Source organism: Branchiostoma lanceolatum, chromosome 3, assembly GCF_035083965.1.
Source record: "Branchiostoma lanceolatum isolate klBraLanc5 chromosome 3, klBraLanc5.hap2, whole genome shotgun sequence".
Lineage (NCBI taxonomy): Eukaryota > Metazoa > Chordata > Leptocardii > Amphioxiformes > Branchiostomatidae > Branchiostoma > Branchiostoma lanceolatum.
Window position 1 is genome coordinate 5,632,402 of NC_089724.1, and position 26,197 is coordinate 5,658,598.

The 26,197-nt window shown below is 43.4% G+C and overlaps 2 protein-coding genes across 3 annotated transcripts; one reads left to right on the forward strand and one right to left on the reverse strand.

The window, feature by feature from the left end:
- Nucleotides 1-1,805: 1,805 nt before the first annotated feature.
- Nucleotides 1,806-4,758, forward strand: LOC136429844 (uncharacterized). Its single transcript, XM_066419882.1, has 4 exons — nucleotides 1,806-2,242; nucleotides 2,681-2,951; nucleotides 3,312-3,733; nucleotides 4,219-4,758. The coding sequence occupies exons 1-4, from the start codon at nucleotides 1,916-1,918 to the stop codon at nucleotides 4,723-4,725; spliced, it is 1,527 nt and encodes a 508-aa protein (XP_066275979.1). The 5' UTR covers nucleotides 1,806-1,915; the 3' UTR covers nucleotides 4,726-4,758.
- Nucleotides 4,759-8,589: 3,831 nt separating this feature from the next.
- LOC136429845 (GMP synthase [glutamine-hydrolyzing]-like) lies at nucleotides 8,590-26,027 on the reverse strand. Of its 2 annotated transcripts, none has more exons than XM_066419884.1 (19): nucleotides 25,908-26,027; nucleotides 23,703-23,783; nucleotides 22,838-22,929; nucleotides 22,127-22,241; nucleotides 21,883-21,980; nucleotides 21,325-21,428; nucleotides 20,680-20,780; nucleotides 19,919-20,065; nucleotides 19,442-19,553; nucleotides 18,653-18,804; nucleotides 18,104-18,164; nucleotides 17,473-17,585; nucleotides 13,261-13,366; nucleotides 12,222-12,337; nucleotides 11,668-11,793; nucleotides 10,783-10,898; nucleotides 10,170-10,300; nucleotides 9,494-9,666; nucleotides 8,590-8,812 (listed from the first exon to the last, which is right to left on the reverse strand). In XM_066419884.1, exons 1-19 carry the CDS (start codon nucleotides 25,926-25,928, stop codon nucleotides 8,711-8,713), a joined length of 2,067 nt encoding a protein of 688 aa, XP_066275981.1. In that variant the 5' UTR covers nucleotides 25,929-26,027; the 3' UTR covers nucleotides 8,590-8,710. The 2 variants fall into 2 exon arrangements, with proteins under 2 accessions (XP_066275981.1, XP_066275980.1); XM_066419883.1 differs by having other exon boundaries at nucleotides 12,213-12,337.
- Between the last annotated feature and the right edge of the window lie 170 nt (nucleotides 26,028-26,197).

Consider the following 26,197-nt stretch of genomic DNA (forward strand, 5'->3'; position numbering starts at 1 on the left):
TATGAAAACCACCTATACCACCGTGTACCACTTATACCACAAGCCTTAGAGTAGCGATGCCTATTCCTTCGCTCGTCTCAGTATGAAAACCACCTATACCACCGTGTACCACTTATACCACAAGCCTTAGAGTAGCGATGCCTATTCCTTCGCTCGTCTCAGTATGAAAACCACCTATACCACCGTGTACCACTTATACCACAAGCCTTAGAGTAGCGCTGCCTATTCCTTCAATTGTCTCAGTATGAAAACCACCTATACCACCGTGTACCACTTATACCACAAGCCTTAGAGTAGCGATGCCTATTCCTTCGCTCGTCTCAGTATGGAAACCACCTATACCACCGTGTACCACTTATACCACAAGCCTTAGAGTAGCGATGCCTATTCCTTCGCTCGTCTCAGTATGAAAACCACCTATACCACCGTGTACCACTTATACCACAAGCCTTAGAGTAGCGATGCCTATTCCTTCGCTCGTCTCAGTATGAAAACCACCTATACCACCGTGTACCACTTATACCACAAGCCTTAGAGTAGCGATGCCTATCCCTTCGCTCGTCTCAGTATGAAAACCACCTATACCACCGTGTACCACTTATACCACAAGCCTTAGAGAAGCGCTGCCTATTCCTTCTCTCGTTTAAGAATAGTGACCTCCTCTACCACCGGGTGCCAAAGTCGACTTAGGCGGAAGAGAGCTCCGTTTGCCCCGAAGAAGAAGTCGACCCACACATGTCGGGAAACATTTACGTGCGAGCATGGGACGTTCGTAGCGCCGGTAATCGGCACGCAGGTCGCCATGTCGCCGTGTGTCTGGGTGCATTCGCCGGCGATTTCGTGATGTGGACCCACACAAGTTGGGCAACATTTACGTGCGAGCAAGGGACGTTCGTAACGCCGGTAATCGGCACGCAGGTCGGCATGTCGCCGTGTATCCGGGTGCATTCGCCGGCGATTTCGTGATGTCTTACATGGAAGCTCCGCCGGTATTGTAATTTAGATAGGATAGAGAATGAGCAACACTTTGTATTTGAATATAGTTTATGCAATGAAGAGAGAGCTGAGCTTTATAAACAAGCACAATATATGTTTCCCCATTTCATACACCTAGGCAACACGGAAAAGTTCTTATTTCTAATGGCTTTAGACAAACCCTTGATTATTAAGCACATCTTTACATATGTTTATACCATTACTAAGAAGCGAGAAGGGGCCAAATTAACGTTATTTGTTAGACTAGTGCTAGCTTGCTATATATATATGTATATGAAAACTGTGACTTTTCTGTTGTGACCTGTACTGAACCCATTGGGTATGTGCGTACAATAAAGGTCTTCATTCGTTCGTTAAAGCCTGCCAGAAAGAAGTGCCCGCATTCAAGAGACAGGACAATACGAAGTGACAAAAACTTAACTATTGGCACCCACAGTTACAATTGCAAACTGGGCTGAAGATCCAGATTAACATGCCTGTGATTTAGGCTAAAGGTGCCAGCGATTTGTCGTCTATTTTGGGCACAGATAAGGATTGAAGGTGTCAAACTAATCACCTGTAAAAAAAGGGTCCGATTACCCTAAACACGCCACTGGGATGAAATGTTTTGGAAAGATTTCCGTCACATTGTGGTAGGATCACGTCAAGAAGTGGTCGGACTGGTTACCTGAATGGAGGGAAATTATCGCCCATACGTCACGGATTTTACTATGAATGAAAGATTATTTCCGTCAAGTTAAGTTTCGTGACTGGGATCAGTATAAAGATGTTCAAACTACGGCTAAATCTCAGTCTCCTGAAATCGGGAAGAAGAAGAGGAAGAAGAAGAAGTGGGACTGGATCGTCTACTACCGCCAATTCCTGACGACTTTTGCCTGAGAGTTTGTAAGCGTTTTGTACCGTATAGTATTGACTAGAGATGAAGCTATCTAGAAGCACTTTTCTGAGCGGGTTGGTCTCGCTGCTGCCGGTTCTGGTGGCCGGGCACTCCTGGGTCGCCTGCACGGACTACACGGAGATGAACGGCGCGGACTGGGACGCCGGGAAGTGCCGGGCCTTCCCTCGGTCCGCCCACGAGTTGGTGCCGAAGAACGTTCCGTTCGGCACCGATAAGGGGTACAACTTCCACGGGAAGGAAGACCAGCCGTGCCGCACGACTAGGAACGACGCCGGAGCGTACACGGCGGAGCACCCGATGGCGGTGTACTACCCCGGGCAGAAGGTCGTCTTCACACACCCTACCAAGGTAAGACTAGTACTGCGGCTTGTTATCATGGTCTGCCTTTTGGATACTTTGTCCTTAACTATAAGGCTGTGGCCTGTTATGGTCTGCCTATTGGTTACCTCGTCAGACGATGCACTGGTTTTCTCGGCTGCCCTAGTTCTAATTCGCCGCCTACTTCGATCGCCTGCTTACCTCGACATAGCTTGTTTTCAGCTAGTCCGACTTAGCATTAGGGCCAGAGTAAGATTGACTGCAAAAAATATAATACACGGTTTGCATTTAGCTACGGTCTACCGGTACCCGACCATCTAAGATTTTGTGAGCCTGTCAAACTTGCAAGAAGACCGGCGATTATAGCTTTGATTTTATTCTTAATGTGTCTTTCGTTAGCTATCCCATAGATTGCGTTCTCCGACGCCTGACAACTATACTAACCACGTTATTATTTTCCCGTGACAGAACCACGTCGCCGATCCCGGCTGCACCAACAACAACATCCCCGACAACGGCAACCAGATCTTCGTCGGCCCGAAGGATGCCGACGCCGACCCGAAGTTTTCCGAGTTCGATCTGCTGGAGGACCTCGGCGTTTCTCCGACGGGGAACCAACCCGAGTCGGTCATGACGTCATACCCCAAGCCGGGCTACCAGAACGCGCCCAAGTTTTGTGAGAACACGGACAAAGCTCTGGCCACGGGCAACTTCACACTACCGACCGACATGCAACCAGGTAACTACAGCAAACATTTGCTATGTCAACGGGATATGTGGGATTGGTATAGCTTGTCACAAGACACGTAATGATTTCACCAAATCTCTCGTAACTCTAATGTTGAAGCTTGTTTGGCCAAAGACAAAATAATTTATCTACGCAACAAAATGTTTACAAATGCAAGGCAAATATATGGAATATCATTTCTGTACGTCTGTTTTTTTCACCTCTTACATTTCCTTAATGATAAACGCATCAAAACTTTTGTTGCTTTTCCTCCGCCTGAAATTGATATCAAAACTCTCGTTTTCGTAATGATCTTCTAAAATGTTTGATTTACGATTTATTTACTTATGTCCTCTCTTTTTGGGTTCTCAGGCCGCTACACGTTCCTGTGGGCCTGGAGCTTCAACGGTCCCGAGGACACGTACACCAGTTGCTGGGAGGCGGACGTCGTGGCCTCGCAGACCGAGCGGGATTCCCGCCTGCAACAGCGCGGACAGGTCAGCGGCGACGCCTGCGACTTCAACACGAACTGCAACGGCGGGAACTCCGGCGGCGGCAACGGCGAATCCGGTGGTGGGTCCAGTGGAGAATCCGGAACCGGAGAGGAATCCGGAAATTCCGGAGAAGAGACGGAGGGTTGTGAGAACTGCCTAGAGTTCGTCTACAAAACCCTGAAGACTAACGTGGCGATCGGAGAAATCAGCATCTCCGAAGACTTCCCGCCACCGCGGGCCGACCCGGACCATCCCGGGCAAGTGGACGTCAAGTTCCCGTTCCCAGTCAACAATGCTGTGGTGAGTTGAGTTTTGAAACTGACAGAAACATATTTATCAAGGGCTTGTTCACTTTGTCACATGTGTCTCTTTCCTAAATTATCACAAGGACACTTTTGTAAATGTAAGGAAATAGCGTTCACATTTTTGATAAAGATATCAATGTTTGAAATCAAAACTTTTGTAAATCATGATAGGATTGGGACGCTTTTGTGAAGGAGATAGCGTTCAGATTAAAAAAAAAAGATATTACTAGTAATCTTTGAAATCAATACGGTTTTGAAACTGACAGAAACTTAATGATTAAGGGTTTGTTGCATGTGTCTCTTTCGTAAATCATGATAGGATCAGATGGCCCATCCGATCCGGCCAGGGACATTTCTGCTGAAGAAATAAAGTTCACATTTAAAAAAACATATCAATGTTTTTGATTAAAACTATCTACACATTAGCACTTGAAAGATCACAATGGTTCTCAAACTTAACAACTTTTGTCTCTCCAACAGTTTAAGATCGGCAGGAGCACGATCGTCCCCTCCACCCAGACGACCGACGGCGTGTTCGTCCTGAGCGAAGAGGACCTGGCCCCGCTGGCGGGAAGCACGCTCACGGTCACCGTCAGGTTCAACCGGGGCGCCGGGCCGGACTGCTTCAGCCAGGCGGGGAGGGTGCGCATCGAGCACGTCGGCTACGTCGCCCAGACCACGCTGGATATCTTCTACGAGCAAGAGTGGAACGGCGGCGGGATGGGGCGCATCGTTCTCCCGGAGAGCCGTCGGACCCTGCCCGGGGACTGGTGGGTAGAGGTCCTGTTCCCCTGCCCGGATCTCACCTTCCAGGTGTGGTACGGCAACGACCAATCAACGGGCGAGCAGAAGTCAGCTGGTCAGTACGTCATCAGGCAGCCCGAGTGGGAGACGCAGAACACCGACCATATTGGATTCACTGTGCAGAACAGCGCATGCGCCGAACTAGATGAGGTTGTAGCGCACTTGGTAACTGCCCCCAAATAATGTGTTGCCATGACGATATTTACAAATTTCACACGATATAAACGTCGATCAGTTTGGATATAACCTAAATGAAATGTACAAATGGTATTATTTTCAATTTGTACCTACACATGTATGTCCACATGCTTTGGCAACGTTTCACAAATTCTCGGAAGATGCAGCTAGATTTGTTCAATGCGTTAGGTGCTAAAGGACTAAGTCTTGTTTTTACTGTTTTTGATATGATTGCATAGTTGCAATATAGTTGAGTCACTGGTAGGGATATTCTCATTAAACATTTTTAGAAGTATATAGTATTACGTATAAACATGTAACCTCGCATGTACATGTAACTATGCTGGCCATTGTTAGAGGTTTTCTTTTGTATAAACCAGTTTAGAGCTTATAAATTCAAGATAAAATTTGTCATGGGAAAAACCAATGTTATGATATAGTTGTAATGTTGATATTATGGTTGTGCATTGTTACCATAATGATTGCCCTGTGAAGACATTGTCAATGTTAGATTGGTAAATAAACTACTCATTATACAATTATCTGTCAAGTTGTCTTTGTAAAATATGAGGTAGATATAGGGAAGAGAGGGCAGAGCATTGTGATTTATGTAAAAAATTTCAGCACTCATTAGCAAATACAACAAGACCTACCCACCTACCAAATATCAAGACAATCCATCCAAGCCTTCTTGAGTTATGCTGGTCAATTACACACACAGACACACACATACAAACGCTACCCTCTGCATAACGTTCTCGGCAAAGGTAAAAATGTCCCAACACACTTTGTTAGATTGAACCTCACACCGCTTACACTTCAAGATGAAATTAGAGCAGTCCAAAAAAGTTGAAATGGCAAAACATGCCTTTTGGAAAAAAAGGCATACAGGTACCAAAAACAAGCAGACCATGCAAACCCCCGCTTTGAAACTTAAGGTATCTTGCGGAGTTACGAGCCAATAGCAGGTATCCTGACTTCTCACTCTAACTGGTCTAAGAAACAAGTTGTTTGGTTGGACAGGCCTGCATAATGCTTGCTTCCTGTCAAATCCCCTGGCCTGTAGGTTTCAAAGTGTATACTGGAAAATACATTTGCTTTTGCAGTGGTTTTGTTTTCCACTTGTATGAAGAAACAACTTTGAAGTACAGTATAATTAGAAAACACATAGTACAATTGTTATGATTTTAGGGTCAGAGGTCAGGTCACCGAAAAAAATGTAAAAATAAAAGCACTGCAAACATTTCATGATTTACAGTATTTCAAAGAGCAGAAAAAATTATCGTCACAATCGAATGAATCCAAATAAGGAACTGATTTGCATAATTTGCATAATTAACACAAAAATGGCAAAACCCCTTAGTCCTAAATGATGGGAAATTCATACTTGTGACATGTGTAAGTTAGTTGAAGGTGAACATTACCATGCATAGATTATGTTAATGTGCAAATCGTTTGCATAATATTCACAAAGGCAAAAAATATTTCATGGAGGAATGAGGTCGCCAAACTTTTAGTTTTGTATGTTTTTTTCATACGGTAGTCTGTATGTCCGTATGTATTTTTCATTCTGAACCATTAGGCTAAATGGTATCACAATCAATACAATCACATTGGAATAATTTCAATTCTTTATTCTTTATTTCCCAAACAATCAAAAGAATCGAGACAATAAGCACACCAAATCAACCTGAAAACATACATTATGGTACACAAAGTACAATAAACAATTTATTAATACCTTACCAGTTACCAAGCAGCACTTAAGTATCATAAACTGTTGCATCATTCATATAATACTTGGTACTTCTTGTATTACCAAAAAGATTTTATGAAAATTACTCTTAACAGAAACGTCAGACTAAAACATTTAATTCAACTTCTTAATATAACAATTTAGCCCATTTAGCTCTTGAATTTGAAAGTTTGATAACTTTTGGGTACAGTAATTTTCCTGATTTTGTCAGACTCAGAGCAGTTCAATAATATGACAATAGTAGAATGTGCACCAGTATATTTTCCCTCAGTAGCACAAGAATCCTCACCGATACTTATGAGTGCCAATGTAATGACAATCTTACTGTATCTGGATAAAATGTCCAGCTGTATTTATGTACAAAAGTAAGAGTAACTCTTTGAGTAACTTCGTTTACCAGTTTTGGCCTCTCAGCTTTGCTTTTGTCACAAAGCTAATCAGACAGCACTGGTAAGCAAAGATACATATTAAGTACTTATCAAGACATCTACACGTACTGTACTTGCTTTGTAGTGGAACAATGTAACATACTAAGAACCTTCCAGACTTTTCATCCCATCTACAAATGTCTCTTGTAAGTCTCCATTTTATTTCTACCTTTTGTTACTTTGTCATTTTTCTTTTCCATTGACATAAAAAAGAGATGTTGGGATTTTTGCCTGCTACAAAAAGAAAACGCATTGTTAACAGATCACTCTTTTTTTTACACCGTAAAAAGCGTAGACGGCAAGACATGGGGCGGACATTTACATGACAATGTAAATGATAAATAAATGTGGTACTATAACATACAGCCAAGTTAAATACATGTTGTGCAGCTTGCTGGAGAGAACGTGTATACCATTTACACTGGCATAGGAAGCCTTGCGTATGTACATAATGCGTGCAGTAACTTAGCAATCACCCCACCTACATGTATACGAAATTCTATGTCCTGGTCTAGAACCTAACTGTAACAATGAACACGTTCACTAGGCTATTGAAAGGCAACCAAAGCAATATTAGGGACAAAAAAATTGACACTGTCTAGCACATTTATGTAATAACTTCATACTTTGAGCATTTTAAAACTGCGCAAAAACATGCCAAACAATGATCTCCTTAGTTTTGCGAGCCTACCAAAACCCTGCATGGCGACGTTTTTCACTGAGTTCTCACATTACAACGAAGTCGTATTTTTACATCATGGACGTTGCTCTACATTGTGATAGTGTTGTTTGAACTAATCACAATGTATAGAAATGACTAAATATATTGACTTTCATTGGGCCCTTATAATGCTTGGGTTGCCTTTAATGTTATTCAGAAACAGTGACAGCTCTCCGGTGTCAAAGAAAGGTGGACATTTGGTTGGGAACAACATCTTCAAGGCAAGGACATATTATGCAGAGGCTCAAGAATAGAACAATAATTAAGGGTTAATGACCCGCCCCCAGGTGTATATGGTGTCATAACGCCTGGTCATGTGCTATAACCACCGAATAAAACCACCGAGTGAGCGAAGGAAGAGGCGGGTCATTAACGTTATTATCATATAGCTTATCCAAACTGACCCATATAAGAGTAGACAATTCCTGTATGACGCATAGATCCCTTATACTATTAAGAATGCATTTCAGAATTTACATTTGTCCTTTTCGAACAGAAGATGATAGATTTCATTTTGAAAACCAACATTTCTAAAGATAATATTTAATAACATCGCAATATTGGCATGTCAAATCTTTTTCAAATCTAGTATCTATTATCATCATTCCTCCCTGCTGAGTGTCCTGACAATGCAGTGGGCGGCTCCACTTACAGTTCCGGCCGATTTGACTTGTATTGAAATGGTTTATTCTATTTTGTCATTATGCTTACAAAAGATTTGATTTATTCTAAGATAGTTAACATTTTGGGGAACAAAAACATTATACAAATGTTAACAATAAGATGACCTCCCCCCCTATAATGGGAGGAATGATGATCACGGGTGTGTTATCCTCTACAGAATGGGAGGAATGATGATCATGGGTGTGTTGTGGCGATTAACACATGGGCAATGGAGGCTTCTGATTGGTCGACGCCATCTGGCTATGTGATAATAAATGTTATACATATCTCAGCACTACAATTGAAAGACTTGCTTCCGACACAAACCTATACATATCCCTGTACTGTTTATTACTGTACAGGAAAACGGCAATAATGATCGAAACTTGTGTCTGCGTCGTAGAACTCAGAAGAAGGCGGTCGCTACTCCCATTCCGTGGTGCCGGGCGGTTTGGCCGTCATGTCGTACATCACGCGGGAAATCCCCGGAACCTTCTCGATCTCCTCAGCCATCTTGCTTACCAACTAGGACAAAAAAGCGAGCCCAGCATTACAACAACATAGTTAATAATTAAACCTGCCAAAAAGTTTGAAAACTTGTGCTAGGTCATCATATCTCAGACATGGTGCTCATCCCACAAATGCAAGATTAAGTAGACTAACCCTAATCCTTATCCTAAAAAATATTTCGGAAAACAGATACTGATGTCGTAGAATGCTTAAGTCAATCCTAAAGTCAAAGAAGAAATTTTGAAAGAATAAAAATGAAACCTGTATTTCAGTTTTCCATACTCTGTGTGTTTTGTTTTGTTCATCCTTCCTAATGACGTAGATTTCATAATGAAGGCAACTTTTTTTTTTTGCGAAACCTTTTTTTTCCCGCATGCTCGCATCAGTTTTGGGGTTCCTACAGGATGTCATCCATATACTGTAATTCTTGATTTGTTAACTGTAACTTAATTTTAGCTGATTTAACGATCACTAGCCAACAGCTAAAATTTCATCATCACTAATTTTTGATCACTTATATTTGAGACAGTGATGTTTGTTCCCACCATTAAAATTAAGTGCCGTAACACTCACTTGTGGTAACGTACATCCATTTTCCCCCAACCGCTACATGTATATTTTCCTGCCGCTATATCAAAGTGATTTACAGTAATCAAATCAACATGGCCTAAAGCGAAACAATAGAAGTGCACTTACCTCCACCGGTATGTGGTCCCCGGGGACAGCGGGAATTCCCGTCATGAAGTCGTTGGTGATGAAGGTTCTGATGACGACGGAGCGCTGACACGACGCCTGTCGTAGAATCGCGTCGCGGCCGAAATGCAGCGGCACCAGGATGATGGGCATCTGGCTCAGTGTTTTTGTGTGACCTGCAGTTTCGGTGATATAGGACAAGCATCAGAAAAATTCCTAGTTCTACATCTTTCAAGCAACTTATACAATAGTTATACAATATACTGTAAATGCAGAAATGTTTGTGGTGGTTTTATGTTCGCGGTTTAAACTTAAACTGACAGATTTCAACAACATAATTCAACAATATGGGCTAAAAAGAAATTAAGTGGAATGGAAAAAGATTTAAAGCTGGAGTCAGCCCTGGTATAGTTACTGGTTAACAAAGTTCTTTGTGCACAAACAAAGAGTTTTAATATATCTATAGTTATTGATGTTCCAGTGACTGTCTGTCACCCTCCTTAGGACAAATTCTTCCAAACACTGAGCTAGTCTTTGTCCAAAGAACTTTGTTAACTAGTAATTCGCAAAGCTGATGAAACCATTCTCAAATATAATTTTTCAGTTATATTTATCACCAATTATTTTCAGCTGACAAGGACACAACAAGAAGAGGAGTAACCATAAGCTCAGAACTCACCACTGTCTTGAAGAACTTTCTTGGCGATGTGGTCAGCCTGACGGAGGGTGCTCAGCACACCTGTAGTCAGGAACGTTGGCGTTACGTCAGGAATGACGTCCTTAATGGGGTCACCGAACAGGAACACAACCCTGCAACATACATGTAGACATACATGTGCAATGTAGTCTTTTCCAGTTGCACAGGGCCAAATGTTCATGGTAAATAGGAAATAACATATACATTGTACAAACATTGTCATCTATGTGTACCATAAAGGCAACGGTTCAACAGTTACCAGGGCAGGCTAGAAAGCAGTGACTTAGCAAGAGGATGCAGATCCTACCCCTTCCCTTGAAGCAGACTTTTAGAAAAATTGAAGCAAAGGTCAGGCATTCTAAGGCTTAAAGAGAGAGAAACTACTGTCAGCCAAATCACAGTTGAAAACTTTGACCTTCGCTTCTGTCAGAATCTAGAAGTATGAAACAATGATTGCTCAATTTGCAACTGTTTCCTAGATTAGAAAAAAAATGCAACCCCACTAATCCACCTCTCTACTTATCCTCCTAACCATGGTCAACAAAAGCCAAAGGAAAGGAGGTATTTTACTTTTAAGAGAAAACGTGGAGGTTACCTGTTGACACAGCCACATATCCTGGGGATGATCTTGGCCAGTTTGAAGAGGGTGGGCCAGTGGGGGGGTTCGCTGGAGGAGATGGCAGCCACGTAACTGTACGTTCTGCAGTCACCCTGGAAACGGAAATGGTACATGTCACTTACAATCACTCTCCCAATCTTGCAAGGGTCAGATGGCTTTCACATGGATGTCATGTCTTGATGGCAGACTGCAAGGTGCCTTTTTCCTTATGTAGGCTAAGACCTCGCTCCTTCAGGACAAAAAGAAACCCCCAACCTCTTTTCAATTATGATGAATCTAAACCTTGATTGTGTTCTTGCTCTAGACCATACACAAAATACATGTACTAATAGTTGTACATCATTACAACCCAAAATTATCTTTGAATTACTCTTACAATATTTTACTAGACCTAGCTCCATGGTTTTCCAGTTTCTCAAAACCCAAGCTCTTTCTGTATTGGTAGCTGATTGAATAGGAATAAGCATGACATCCACATGCATGTAAATTGTAAGAAAAGAACGTCTTAAGGATGTACAATAGACCTTTTGTTTTCAAGCTTCTCAATATAGGATTATGTCTTTACAGCTTGTATGATATAATATCCAACCATACGTAAATCACTTTAAGTTCACGGTAGCAAAATTTCACTGTGTAACAAAAATTGACAGTTTCACTGAACTTTAACTTCTAGGTGGTAGAAAGTGATTTACAGAAGGGATGTGTAGAGAAATCATAAAAAGGGTTTTCACGGTGATGATAAGTTCATGGTACAGAGGTGACAGTGAATACAGTGAACTTAAAGTTACAGTGAAAGAAACAATAATTACAGTATAGACCTAGTGTGGTAGAGGTCTTAGGAGCAGTAGTCAGATCGGTTACCTGGACTCCCACAGACTTGATAGGCAGCAGAGTGGACATCATGGGGTGTTGTCTGGTCATGGAGGCCAGCATGGTTCTCTCCTCTTCTGTCGTGCTGTTCTTGATCCGCTGCAGCAGAGCGTGGGGCTAGAACGGGAAATGAAAACTTCCAGTAGCACACATTCGCTTTTCTTAAATAAACAATCAAGGACAACATTGTAGGAAAACAAGTTTATTAGAACTTTATTTGCACGACAACTGTACAAGGTACAATGTGTATTCATTTGTGCAAAGACTGCAAAAGGATGAAAATGTACAGTGAAAAAAGGGTCGAAATACAAAAGTCATAAAAGTTCACATAACTGAAATTTAAGGTCGACAAAAAGTTGATAAAATACATGCTTTACTTATCCAACTACCAATTGAAAGAATTGTTGAAAATAGTTAATAAAATACATAAACATGTAACACATCTTGATGGTAGAAATTATAATTCTAAGTAATTTCAATGACTTTACATCAATGGACGGGGGTGAAACCGTAGGTAGGGAAAAAAAGATACATACATAGTTTACCTTTTCTAGCGTGTCGGCAAACTTGACGATGAGTCGGAGGATGGTGTGGGTCTCGTTGTAGTCGTCGCAGTGATACGGCTCGTCAGCGCAGATCACGCGGATGGCCAGGCCTGGACCTGAAACAGGGGAAAATTAGAAGTCCGGAATCATTATTCTGCACTGAAGTCCTTAGTCATACACTGTAAACTTTTGTGGTGGTTTTATTTTTTGCAGTGACCTCTCCACCACAAATTATTGACACTGCCAATATGCCTTAGGCCACACCAATTTAATTTCTTGGTTAACGGATTAAAAAAAATATAAACATAAAAATCATGAAAACAGAAGGCTGGGGTGAAAACTTGCACCTCACCATGTTCACTCCCTGAAACTGTGTCCACCAAAGTACAAACTTTCCTCTGAGATTCTGTTTTCCTGTTGATTTTCCAATCTAGCATTTCTTTTTAAATTCTGTTAACCAAGAAATTAAAATGGTGTGGCCTTACCTTTAGAATTGTTTTTTTAACTAAATCTTAAACACCTCGAAAACTTATTTTTCAATTCTTACCACAAAAGTACATGACTTGTGTACGACGCGTGCAAAAGAATTTACATTACCAGTCACTGGACTTACTTGTAGTAAGCAATATTTTTGCAAAGTGCAACAATCACGTATCCCCAAAATTGACAGTACAGCTGGACTTCCCCACAAAATCACACCCACTTGTAAGTAATCTCCAGGCAGATGAATGGGTTATATTATGTTGGTCTTTTGTAGCCTTTTTTGTGTTTCTACCTCTTTCTCTCTCGAGTGATCCGCGTGTTCTTGGGGCTAACCTCCCACTAGCTAGTTTGGAGATTATAATCATAACTACAGGGGATTTTCTAGAAAAATTGAACAAGGGGGAGCACACACAGTAGAGGGCGCGAATTCTATGTACTTAAGGAAGAATCAATTGCAGCGTGTATGCTGGATATTAAGCTAAAATCTGAATTCAACAAGGGGCACTGGGCTGAAACAAGAGAGCGCAGCGCCCCTGTAACTACAAGTCTGACCGACCTGGGAAGGGATGTCTCTGTACCAGGTCCTGGGGCAGTCCCAGGTCGCGCCCCAGCGCCCGCACTTCGTCCTTGTGGAAGTCCTTCAGGGGCTCGACCACACGACCCTGGGGGAAAGCAGACAGTTTGTGACATGGTAAGTGTTGTTGTGCAACACCAAGAAGGCAGATATAGAACAGAGCTTACTAATGGTAACAGTACTTTTAGATTAAGCCACCATGACAGAGCAATCTCCACCAGGCTTTTCTAAGTGATCATGGTAAAATTCAACAAAAATATGGTAAATGCCTACAATGTAGGAGAGTGAGGCACAGTAAGGGTCTCTTTTCCCCTTGCAGGTAAATGAAAACCTATGGCGGCCAAACTCCCCTTGCAAGTTACATGTACACATGAATTTTCCCTACAGCCAGAAATCTAATAGAGACGAATTACAGGGACTCTAACACTCACATTGAGTTTTTCAGCCATAGCACACACACACAGGCACACACTGACATACACTTTACCTTTACCTAGTCCCATCCTCATGCCTGAGGGTCGGGGACCATGGTAGCCTCCAGTATCAGCCTCCTCCACTTTCTCCTGTCTCTGGCTCTGTGGGTGCACTCCGCTAGTGAGAGTCCTGTCCATTCACGGATGTCGTCCCCCCACCTCCTTCTTGGTCTCCCACGGCTCCTCCTACCGTTGATCGTTCCTTGCAGTATGTGGGTGGTGATGTTGCCCGCTCTTGTGACATGCCCAAAGTATTGAAGTTTCCGCCTTTTTATGATGTTAAGCAGTGTTCTTCCCACTCCCAGCTCTTCTAACACAGAGTCGTTTGTGCGGTGTTCAGTCCAGCTGATACGCAGTATCTTCCTGTAGCATTTCATCTCCAGGGCTTGTATCTTGCGGATGTCTCTGGCATGTAACGTCCATGCCTCACAGCCGTAGGTTACCACAGGCCAGACAAGAGTCCTCAGCACTTTCAGTTTAGTGACTGTCTTGAGGGCCCTGTCTTTCCAGATTACATCTAGGCTTCGGAGGGCTGCACGGGCTGCTCCTAGGCGTATGTTGATCTCATGGCTACAGCTGGCTGTTTGTTCTAATGTGGAACCCAAGTACTTGAATCTTGGGACCTGTTGAAGCTAGCTGTTCTCCCCGGCAAGTGGCTGTTACTTGAGTAGGTTCCTTGGCTACGGCCATCACTTTGGTCTTCTTGGTGCTAATTTCCAGTTGGTACTCACTGGAGGTGCTGTCTGTGGAGTCCAGCAGTTCCTGGAGTCCTTCCGGTGAGGTAGCTATCAACGCTATGTCATCGGCGAAGCGGAGGTTGTTGATGTTCCTGCCACTTACGTTGACTCCAATCGTGGGCTGCTCCTCCACAGACTCCCTCATTACCGCCTCTGAGTAGAAGTTGAAACACATCGGCGACAGCAAGCAGCCTTGTCTTACCCCCTTCTTGACCTCGAACCACTCTGTAAGGTCCTCTTCTACTCTCACTGCTGCTTGCTGATCCCTGTACAGGTTGCTTAACAACTGAACCAAGTGCCTTGAGACTCCCATAGTTTCCATCACCTTCCATAGTGTCTGATGTCTAACTGAGTCGAAGGCTTTCTTATAGTCGATAAAAGCCATGAAGAGCTGCACATTGTTTTCCCTTGCCTTTTCCATCAGTACCCTTAGGTTGAAGATCTGGTCCCTTGTCCCCACTCTCTTCCTAAAACCCATCTGCTCCTCTGCAAACTCCTGCTCTGCCACTCGCTCCATACGCCGTAGGAGGATTCGGAGAAGGACCTTGCTGACATGGGATATCAGGGCTATAGTGCGGTGCTCCGAACAGTCAATGGTACCGGGTACCTTGGGGATGGTGATGAAGACAGACTTTACCCAGTCGGATGGCCATTGTCCAGTGCTGACGATCTTGTTGCAGAGTTTACACAGTAGCTTGGCTGTTGTTGGGTTACCAGTCTTCAGTAGCTCTGCGGGGATGTCATCTGCACCCGCTGCCTTGTTCTTTGGTAGTCGTTGGATCGCTTCGTCCACCTCGGCCTCCAGTATTTCCGGGAAGGTGTCACTAGCAGACAGGCTCCCTTCATCCCCTGGCGTGCTGTGCATCTCAGACTGGTTGTCCCCATCCTCTGTGTTGTCACTGTACAACTTCTCGCAGTACTCCTTCCATCTGTGAAGTATACTCTCAAGGTTGGTCAGTATACGGTTGTCTTCTGCTTTAATGTTCCTTTGTCTGGGCTGAAAGCCTCGCCGCAGTTTCTTGATGGTGGAGAAAGACTTCCTTAAGGTGCTGTTACCTTGAAAACCTTGTTCAATGTCGGCACACTGTTCTTCTAGCCACTTTGCCTTGTCGTTCCTTGCTTCCCTCTGGATTTGTCTATCCAGCTCCCTGTAGTGAAGGTCCCCGTTGACTGTGGTGTTACGCTGGGTTTTCAGGACCCGCCTTCTGTCCATGAGGTCCAGTGTACTTTGTCTTATCCAGGGGTGGTTCGCTCTTCTGGGTGCTTTACCGAGGGTCTTTGTTGCTGTGGATTTTAATACTTCGTTGAAAGCTGTACAGAACTCGTCCGGTGTGCTTTCCTCTTCCAGCAGGTTTAGTGCTTCAAACCTATTGTTGACTTCAATGTTGTACTTCTCCCGCACTGCAGGTACCTCTAGGGCTGCCAGGTTCAGTTGGTTCCTCCTGTTCCTCTGGGAATTCCGCTTGATCCGGAGCTTCAGGGTTGCAATTACAGCATTGTGGTCAGATCCACAGTCCAGTCCAGGGTAAGAACGGCTGTTTGTGACACACTTACTCCATCTTCTGTTGATGAGTATATAGTCTATTTGATTCCTATATCTTCCCCCTGGCGCCTGCCAAGTGTAGCGTCTTCTTGCGTGGTGCTTGAATCCAGTGTTTGTGATGTACAAACCGTTGTCCTGACAGAATTCCACTAGGCGCTCTCCACGTTCGTTCGCTGTTCCTAGGCCAAAAGGACCACACACCTCCTTCTCGTCTCTGCCAGCTCCTACTTTGGCGTTAAAGTCCCCTGCTACCAACACCATGTCCTGGCTTGGGCAGTCTTGCAATATCTGTTGTAACTGGTCATAGAAGGCTTCTACGTCTTCGTCTTGAGCGTCCGCAGTGGGAGCATACACCTGTACGAAGGACAAGTTGAAGGGAGAGGCCATGATGCGCACGTAGAGGAGTCTGTCGCTTACTGCTTTGTAGGCCAGCATGCTCCTGGCAGCTACTTTAGACAGCAAAACCGCTACTCCCCTCCTGTGGATGTCCCCTCCTGAGTAGACCACAAGTTCCCCCCCTGTTGTGGTGAAGTATCCTGTACCAGTCCAATGAGTTTCGGCAACACCTAGGACACTGATGTTACACCTTTCCATTTCCCTGGTAACATTGTCCAGCATCCCTGCTTTGTACAGTGTACGCACATTCCATGTTGCAGCTCTTATGGTTGAACGTAGGTTGATTCTGCCGGGATTCTCCCTTCCGTCAGTAGTGGGCCTCCCGTCATCAGTATTACGTATACCATCTGGGTTTGGGTCCACCACATCATCCTCTGTCCTTGGGTGGATACCGACAGCATCCCCCTCTTCTCCAGTAGCCATTCGGGCGGGATTCAATCTCCTGGAGGGACCAAGACTCCCGTCCATCACTCTTCTTGCTGATACTGTTGTGCTTCCATAGTACTCATGGGAATTTTACGCCAGTGGGTTCCCAGTCCTCTTCTGGCAGTGACACCATTAGCTGGTGTCACCCCCTCACGTACTTTAGCCCGCCTGCTGAAGCGGTGTACCGGGGTGTGGCGCTTGGAGCCAGCACGTGAGAGTTAGGGGATGAGTGAGGTACAGTGGTGCCTGTCCACCCTACTGATGGTCGGTCGGGTGCAGCAGACAGGCACCAAAGAAGCGGACCAAGGTACGATGTGCAAGCCCACGGTATGAACCGTGGTACGGTGTGCAAACCCGAGGTACAGACCTCTACTGAGAGACCTCTACTGAGAGCCCCCTACACCCCTGACATACACACACTGGCACAAATGGACACAAGAGATGTGAAGAAATATCATCTTCTTCAAGAACAGAGCCTTAGTTTCTTAAGACTGGAGAATGCCACTAATGAATGAGTGAATGGATAAGATAGAAAGAGATAGAACAGGATAAGGGAGGATAGCGTAAGATAGAAGATAGATAGAGTTTGCTCTTTTTTAGGACATGTAAGTAGTCTTACCTTATCCCTGAGCTCCCGTACCAAGTTGGTATCATTGTGATGTGTTTTGATGGCGTCTGCATTCTTACTAGCTAAGCTGGAGGCACTCTCAATCAGATCAGGTCTTAGGGTACCTACATTTGTACAGCATGTCAGTCAAGCTCACAAAAATACTTCCCAGAAAATATATAAACATTCTATAATATCCAGTTTCCAGTCTGATAAAAGAAACGTCCAAAATTATCTGACATAATTGATGGTGAATCATTAGAAATTACTTAATGTTAAGAAAATATAAAGTCCAAGTCAAAGTGTTCTCAAACCAGTTTATCTCACTAAAGAGCTACTCTTCCACTGGTCGTGACAGAGAAGACAGACGCTATATCCAGTATTTACAGGTTCATTGTACATGGGAAATTCCCCTAGCTCTTTTCGACAAGTATAATGACGAACAGTGGACCTGAAGTTGAAGGCTTAACGTCCCGTCTTAAGGACTGCAACCCTTTCCAGTAGCATGCGTGTCGGGTGAGCGACAACAGCCGGGATTCGAACTTACGAATTCTTGGTCCAGAGGCAGGGTCACTGACCACTGGACTATGCATGCAACTTCTAAGAGAATGGTTCATTAAGCACCAAAGGACAGTTCTCCCACCTTGTGCAAGGAAAACTTCTTCTGGGTTCAAGTTCATCTCAGAGATGACTTCATCTGCTACCTAAAAGCAAGTAAAAACAAAAAAATCCACTTCAATATTACGTTGTCTTTAGCTTTATCTTATCACTAAGGAGGCGAATAGGAAGACATAATCTTTAGGGAAAACACTGTCAAACTCTTTTCAGATCCTCTCGACTCTAGTCTAAATGATACAATTCGAAGCTGAAAAAAACAGATCATTCGAAGTATCCGATATCTCCGTAAGGTTGTCTAAATTAAGGAATCCACCGAAACTGAAATCATCATCAAACACTCATCATCGAAAACATGGGACTTTTTATCTTCCACTGCTTTCAAAGTCAAACCCCGCCTTAGATATAGAACCTTATTCTAGACTAGCAATGTACATGTAGCTTAATCTTTGTCACTGTATCACATGTATGCCTTATGTTTCCCTCTATGTTTGTGCATTGTCATTAATTGTTGTCAATTTGCGATTAGCCTATGGGCATGGATTTGCAATAAACTTGATTACAATATCCAAGTCACCTTCATGAATGTGTCCCCTATTATCCTTCTCTTGTCCTCAGGATTTGTTGTTCTGTTCAGCTGATCCGTCTCCCGTTTCTTCCCCTTGGGTTCGGCCTTGTTGATGGGGACGTAAGTTTTGCCATTGTAGAACTGGTGGGCTGCATTTACCACTGGGGGAAGAGAGAAGCAATATGACATTTTAAGGAAGGAATGGCAAAAAATCTCTGAAGGTAATAATAGCTAAGTTCTGTCGATGATCTTGTCTAAATAATATGCTGGCTGAAAATCTGGCAAAGGCTGTAAAATGTATCCAAGCCAATACAAGTCCAAATCCAGCTTGTTTTACTACTTTCAGTATCACTTTATCTAGGAAACCTTACTTAGCCTCATACATGATTGTGTACCTACAATTACCACCCCAAAGCTGCTGAAAGGTGACTTCAGAAAAGCAAGTTTTCTAACAGAAAAGTTTTGACTATGAATATGTACTTGGAAAAACAGCACTCAAATTCTATCTGCAGGAATATTGGCATTCCCAGATTTCTTTTGATACTATAAATGCAGAAATGTTTGCGTTGATTTTGTTTTCCCTGTTATCGCAGCGACCGTTTAACCGCGAACATTTTTGTCCAATACTGTTAGCAGTGTGTGACTTAAGCGCTGATGCAAACTTAAAAACACCCCATTTCCCCCTTAGCGCGAAATAAAAACCACGCGAACTGAAATGCATTTAAGTATCCTTAAAGCAACATGTAAGTGATCACATGTACATATATTAAACTCAAGGGAGCACTGAAATTTCCTCACTTTTCAGGTCCAGTCCCAGCCTGGTCAGCGACTCGTACACCATCTGACTCTCGTTTTTCCGCATGAAGCCGTTGTCGATGTGCACAGCGATCACCTGATCTTTATCCAAGGCCTGAAAACAGCAAATATTAACCTTTAGCACACTGAAGTAGCCGTTTGGCTACCAATTCTCTATTGGTTACAGGGTTAGACAGCAGGGAGAAGGTTAACAGAACCAGTACATTTCAGGCATTGTATAGAGCACACAATAATATGGATGGCAGGTTTCTACTCATGTAACATGGTTGCCTTCTGACTTTAGTTGACTGGTCTTACACAGCTGAAATACATGTACATTTTGTATGGTTAGGACTACATATGTAGCACACTTAGCCAACCTTGGCCTCCCGACCTGGCACCGGTCAATGGCCTAGTTGAGGAATGGTTGGGAGGAAAGTTGTGGGAAGGTCCTGAATGCGAGACAGGGGCTTGACTAACCTTGTGTAACAGGGCAGCACACACTGCAGAGTCCACCCCCCCGCTGACCAGCACCAGGACTTTGTGTTTCCCCACGGCCTCTCGGATCTCCTGGATACAGCTGGTCTCACGACAGTTCATGGTGTAGGTACCATGGCAACCACAGGCCTGGGGAGGAGATTGGTAGGTGATTGATAAGTGATTGACATGTGATTGATAGGTGGATCACGGGTGATTGACAGGTGATTGATGGGTGACTGACTGACAGGTAATTGACAGGTGATTGACAGGCAATTGATAGATGATTGACAGGTGATTGATAGGTGATTGACATGCGATTGACAGGTGATTGACAGCAGCTCCTCGCTTGAAAAGTACCACTTTTAATGCAATAATAGATCTGAAAATGTTGGAAGTACATCTGTAATGCTAAGATGATTATGGTAGGTTGAATGTATCCATTCGTTGACCTGTTTGTCACTTTCCTGTATCGAATAATACATTTACTCCGTAACATAGCTAACACTTACCACAATGTTGTGTATTACTGGGGTTATATGTTTGAAGCAGGTTTTATTCTTGAAGTATGATAAAAGAAAATCATACTCAAACCTGGATAAGCTGGTTGTGGAAGTACATGTATATGACTTCATGTCAAAAATAGGTCATCATCATCATAGCTTGTCGCTATGAAAATAGGTCATTAAAAGATTTTATCAGTATTTTGATCATGGTACATAAAATCACCTCAATAATTTTAAAAAATGGTCTGAAAAACTGACCTGGATCAGAAAGTTCTTGAGCATTTGTTGTCCGTTTTCTGTGAGGTCCACCTCTGGGTGAAACTGCACTCCGTACAGTCTTCTCTTCTCATCAGCAATAGCTGTAAAATTGAAACATATTCTTTCAATTCTTTATTAAGAATATCATCATTGCAGACATACATATTTTCTTAAAGGCAGCCTGAATGATATTGATATTAACAGCTAAAATACAGATTAACACACAAATATACACATAGACCATACATTCCTGACATGACAGGTACACATTGTTTTATCCTGAAGTCCGATTACAAAGTCTGATGGATCGGTGTAGAAAAGAGTCCTGTAATCGTTTGTTCTTGTTGGGGGGATGGAGATGGTGTGTTTGTTCCTGAGCGAATGTCCAGTAGCTGTGGATCTGGGGGGAGGGGGGACAAGGTCCTGTGGGGGGTGGGTCATCTTGGAGAGTTTGATAGCGGCATCCTCACGCCTAGACTTGAGATTGGGTAGTTTGGGCACATCAGGCTGGCCCGCTCGGCTGATGATGCGAAGAACTTTTCATTCAACAATGGCTATGAAATGAAGAACTGCATTCCTTCGAGTAAAAAGCTACAAATTAAGGTACAGTACCAACTAAGACGATCAAGAAGACAGCACACTGACCTGCTACAATGTTCCCAGACTTTGCAATGACCTTGAAGCCATCCGCGACCTTGTCAATACTGTCCCCGTGGGTCAACAGAACTTTTTGTTCCTTCTTTAATCCCCTAAAGAAAGCAAAAAAATCCAAAGTCAAGATTCCTGCATCTAAAAGTACATATAATTAGTATAACATCCTAGAGCCAAAGAAAAAAAGGAAAGTGATCTTGATCCAGTTTTAGCTCGCTGAAGAGCCAGTCTTCCACTGGTTGTGACAGAGAAGACAGACACTGTGTACAGTATTTACAGGTTCATTGTACCGGGGAAATTCCCCAAGCTCTTTTTGACAAGCACAATGAATACTGTCTTAAGGACTGCGACCCTTTCCAGTAGCAAGCATGTCGGGTGAGCGACACAGCCGGGATTTGAACTCGCGGCTTCCAGTTCCAGAGGCAAGATCGCTAACCACTGGACTGCGCACTCTACATCTAAGAGCGCCTATACGAATTTTGGATTTAAACTGTGAGGTCAAAAATCATGATTAAATGTGAACATTGATGTAACACCTATAACATTCCCTACTTGAAAGGCAGAGCTGAGCTCTCCACGGTGATGGTGAACTGTCCGTCCTCGCGACCTGTGTTCCCCTGGACACTGCCTCCAAATGTGGAATTCAGCATCTACAGAACAGAAATCACTAGTTTTAGTTTCAAACATAATTCTTACTACCTACATATATGTGTACCTTGTTATTACATGTGCAGAAATTATACAAACTACAGTAAACTGTGATTCTTGTTTAAAAAATAGTAAAAAAAAAACCTACCTGCATGCCATAGCAGATACCAAGGACAGGTAGACCCATTGAGAAGATACCGGGGTCATAGCTGGGCGCATCTTCATCATTCACACACATGGGGCCTCCTGAGATGATGATTCCTCTGTGTGGACATAACATACAAACAGTTATTAAGGTTCTGCGTGACAGCACATCTGTGTTGGTAGAATTTTAGAAGCTAGTCATTATGAAATGGATTATGAATAAAAAGACTCTTTTTACACAACCAAGAGATTTATTCCACCGACATTTTGGCGACCATCTGTCACCTTCTTCAAGGCAATTCCGACTGGTTCACAGCCAGTGACTTACCAACCCTGATGAAAGTATTCCCGAAATGGATTATGATTATGGACAGTAATGTGTCCATATTGGCACATACGGGACTAAAAGTAGCGGATTCTTTTGTAGCTTTGTGTCTAAATTTTATAATATGAATAAAAAGCTGGAGCTGCACAGCCGAACATTTGAGTCCAATTCCAGTGTAGGATGAACTTGGATCTACAGCTGTGTTAGCCTGAGTACCAGCCTCCGTAGTGACCGCTGGCTCAAAAAAAATTTGCTTGCTATCCATGGTTAGGTAGGAGGCTGGTACTCAGGCTAAATCTGTGTCACAGTCACATGGCCTGTTCTATTTTACAACATGATGGAGTTGATCTCTAGCTTGGTATAGTAAATACAGTACAATGTATAACTGACCTGTATCCCGCCTCTTTGATTTTCTGGGGCGAGGTGTCGAGCGGGAGGATCTCCGAGTCCACGCAGAGCTCACGCACCTTCCTGTCAATCACCTGGGACGTGAAGAGACATTAACTTGATCACAACCATCTTCCTCTTTGTTATTACATGCTTAACCTCATTAAGTTGAGGTCTCTAAGTACGGTACATAAGACGTACACAAGACTGTATGGTTTGATCCACTCACACCAGGAAGGACCTCTACTCTTTTTCATAAGTGTGGTGGGTTCTTTAGTGTGCTCGAGGTATGGCTCTCTTCAAACACGGAACCTCAATTCCCCAATGGTAATACAATCATTTCAATTCAATTAGCTTATCAAAGTTTTCCCAATTGGTTTGTCAAAGTTTGCTCATGCTAAATACGGGACTTGACCATAAATACAGGATTTTCATATCACACCATTTTTATCATGTTGGAGTGTAAAATTGTATGTCTGTTATACCAAAATGCTGCCGTGGAAATGGAACAGTACTTCAGCTTGGTCACCCGAATAAGCTCGTTCACACTTCCTAGAACGCATGCGCGGCGAAAGAAATTGTGGGTATAAAATTTCAATCACTATGAATATGACACCAACAAAAATCCTGCACAGAGATGACCGTACACCGCCAAGAAGGGAACATCCGCTGATCTTTTCTAGGGCTTCTAAAAAATAAAGTATATCTTCCATCTGATTAGCCTGGGTACCATCCTCCGTAGTAACTGCTGACTTGATCTTTTCACTTCCATGGTCAGCAACAGAAAAGAATGAGCCAGCAGTTACTACAGAGGATGGCACCCAGGCTACCATCTGATAACATGCACCAGACATAGACACAGCCATACCTTCCCATATTGGGCACCAGCGTCTAAGATGATGACTTTCTCCAAGTCTTCCACCTGGCTCAAGGCATCCCCGGCGGCTGCCTGTATTGAAGAAAAGAATTTTAAGGTATCAAAAAGTACCTCCTACACTGTTGAAACACACAAGGCAAGTAGAAAAGTCTCCTGGCTCCCGGGAATCGAACCTGGGCGGCCAGCTCACGAACCCAACGCATTTACCAGTTACCACTAGGCTAAAAGGTCCAGACCTTTTAAACTGGTCAAGAAGTTACGCTTGAACCCCACTGTTACACTACTCCCCTTTTCTTTTTAGATCCATCCTCGAATCTCTGGGTTCGATATCTCCGTGCCGCACATTTTGCAATTACTCACAGGACCAGTGTGGGAACCACTGAAACACACGAGGCAAGTAATACAGTACTACTAGTCTACTGGCTCTCGAGAATCGAACCCGGGCAACCAGCTCAGGAACCCAAGGCACTTACCACAAGGCTAAAAGGTCCGGACCAGTTAGACTGGTCAGTAAGTGCCGCTTGAACCATACTGTCAACCTGTCATCAGAGATCAATCTACAACTCCAGTTCACGATAACATAGGCACTTTGTTGTATTATTCAGATACAAGAGGGCCTGCATGGGGGGGTCCTGACAACGCTCTACGCTAAATTTAGAGGGCCGGCTACGCATTACGCTAAATTCAGGTAGCCTCTCTACGCTAAATTCTGAAGCTTCCCAATGCATTATGCAGGACTCAAAAACCTAGCGGCTGAACTAAGACGTCAAAGTTGGTAATGTATGAGGTTTGGAGGTGATATTAACATAGTCTTGGACATATCATATAAAGTAACAATGATAACGGCCAGCTCCCTATATAACTGATGCTGGAACATTTGGGGCACGGTCGTTCATGCATCAAGAAGAAGAAGAATACTACAGGCTGGCCTCCATTCTCAGTCAAAGGCTCTCCCGCACACTAGCATAAGTGTCAAACTTCTAAAAACAACTGTATCATCAAACAAACAGATGAGGGCCTGCATGGGGGGGGGGGGGGGGGGGGGCGGTCCCGAAAACGCTCTACGCTAAATTCGGAGGGCCGGCTACGTAATACGCTAAATTCAGAAAGCCTCCCTACGCACTTCGCTAAATTCAGAAAGCCCCCCCCTACGCTCTACGCTAAATTATGGAGTGGTCGGCAATGCTCTACGTAAAATTAAAACGCCCGATTACGCTCTACGTAAAAGGGGCATGCAGGCCTTCACAGATGAGAATTGAGTCCATGTTTTTTCTTATCTTTGCCATTCATTGGTTTCAAAAGGGTCAGACGCAGGTTGACACGGTTTACTATAGATAAATAATTACGGAGGGATCATTCGGGAGACTGTGATGTCGCAAAGCTGAACCTGCACATATCTGCTCTACCCATGCTCATAGCCAGGATTTTGTTCATTTTTTTGGTAGATTATGGCACAAGCGAGCGTCGAAGGCGGGCGATTTATAGGGGGGTCGGAAAATTTTCAAAATTCAACCCTCTGAGATGACAGTTCCTACATTTTGAGGATTTCAAAGTAAGAACCGAAGGCTGTCAATAACAGACAAGTGAGAATGCATTAATTGACGTTTCTAACAGAAACCCCTTAGGTCTCTTCTGGCAAATGGTGGGACTTCAGCCAGAAACAGCGGCGCATTTATAAGTAATCTTAAGATCACAATGGGATCTTTATATAGACCCCGACTGTTTGCGTTGCAAGCTTTGTTTGCGCAATTTCCAACCTTTGAGATCACAATCCATGGATTACTTCACGCGTGACATTTTTAATTAGGTCAACGACCTACAGGATGAGTCTCTTGGACCTTTACGTAAAATTAAAACGGCCGATTACGCTCTACGTAAAAGGGCATGCAGGCCCCCATACAACGGTGAACCATCATCGACATAATTATCATAATGCTCCTGACGACTTGATCTGATGTGGAACACTTGTCACTTAACGTTTCTTGGAGCTCTAAGAGTAGCCAACATTTGGTAGATTATATATGGCCTCAGGGAAGACCTTGAAACCTGAGGTACGCACGAAGAAAACTGTAACTCGCCGGGTGGGAGGGGGGCACCATGTGCATCGAAACCATACCGGCTACTTCTTTATGTCCGCCCTGAAAATTCCTTACAGTCCGACATAAAGAATTCCTACAGAATATACAAGCGTCTCACCTTGCCGTTACAGAAGGCCATGCTTCCTTGAGTCCCTATGTTGAATCTTCAAGGAGGGAGAGGATAAGGAACCCAAAAGCGCTGCTTCGTACCCGCCAAAATCGCCAAACCTGAGGTCGGACGATTCTATTACGCTTCATGGTCAAGGGAGGGATCTATATTTTGTATGACACAAATGATGATTTTTAAAAGATTCTATGCAAAGAAAAGAATATCTAATTACAATTCTAACATTTTATTAGAATAAATGATTAAACTGTTTTTTTGAATGAAATTTTGTTGTATATTAG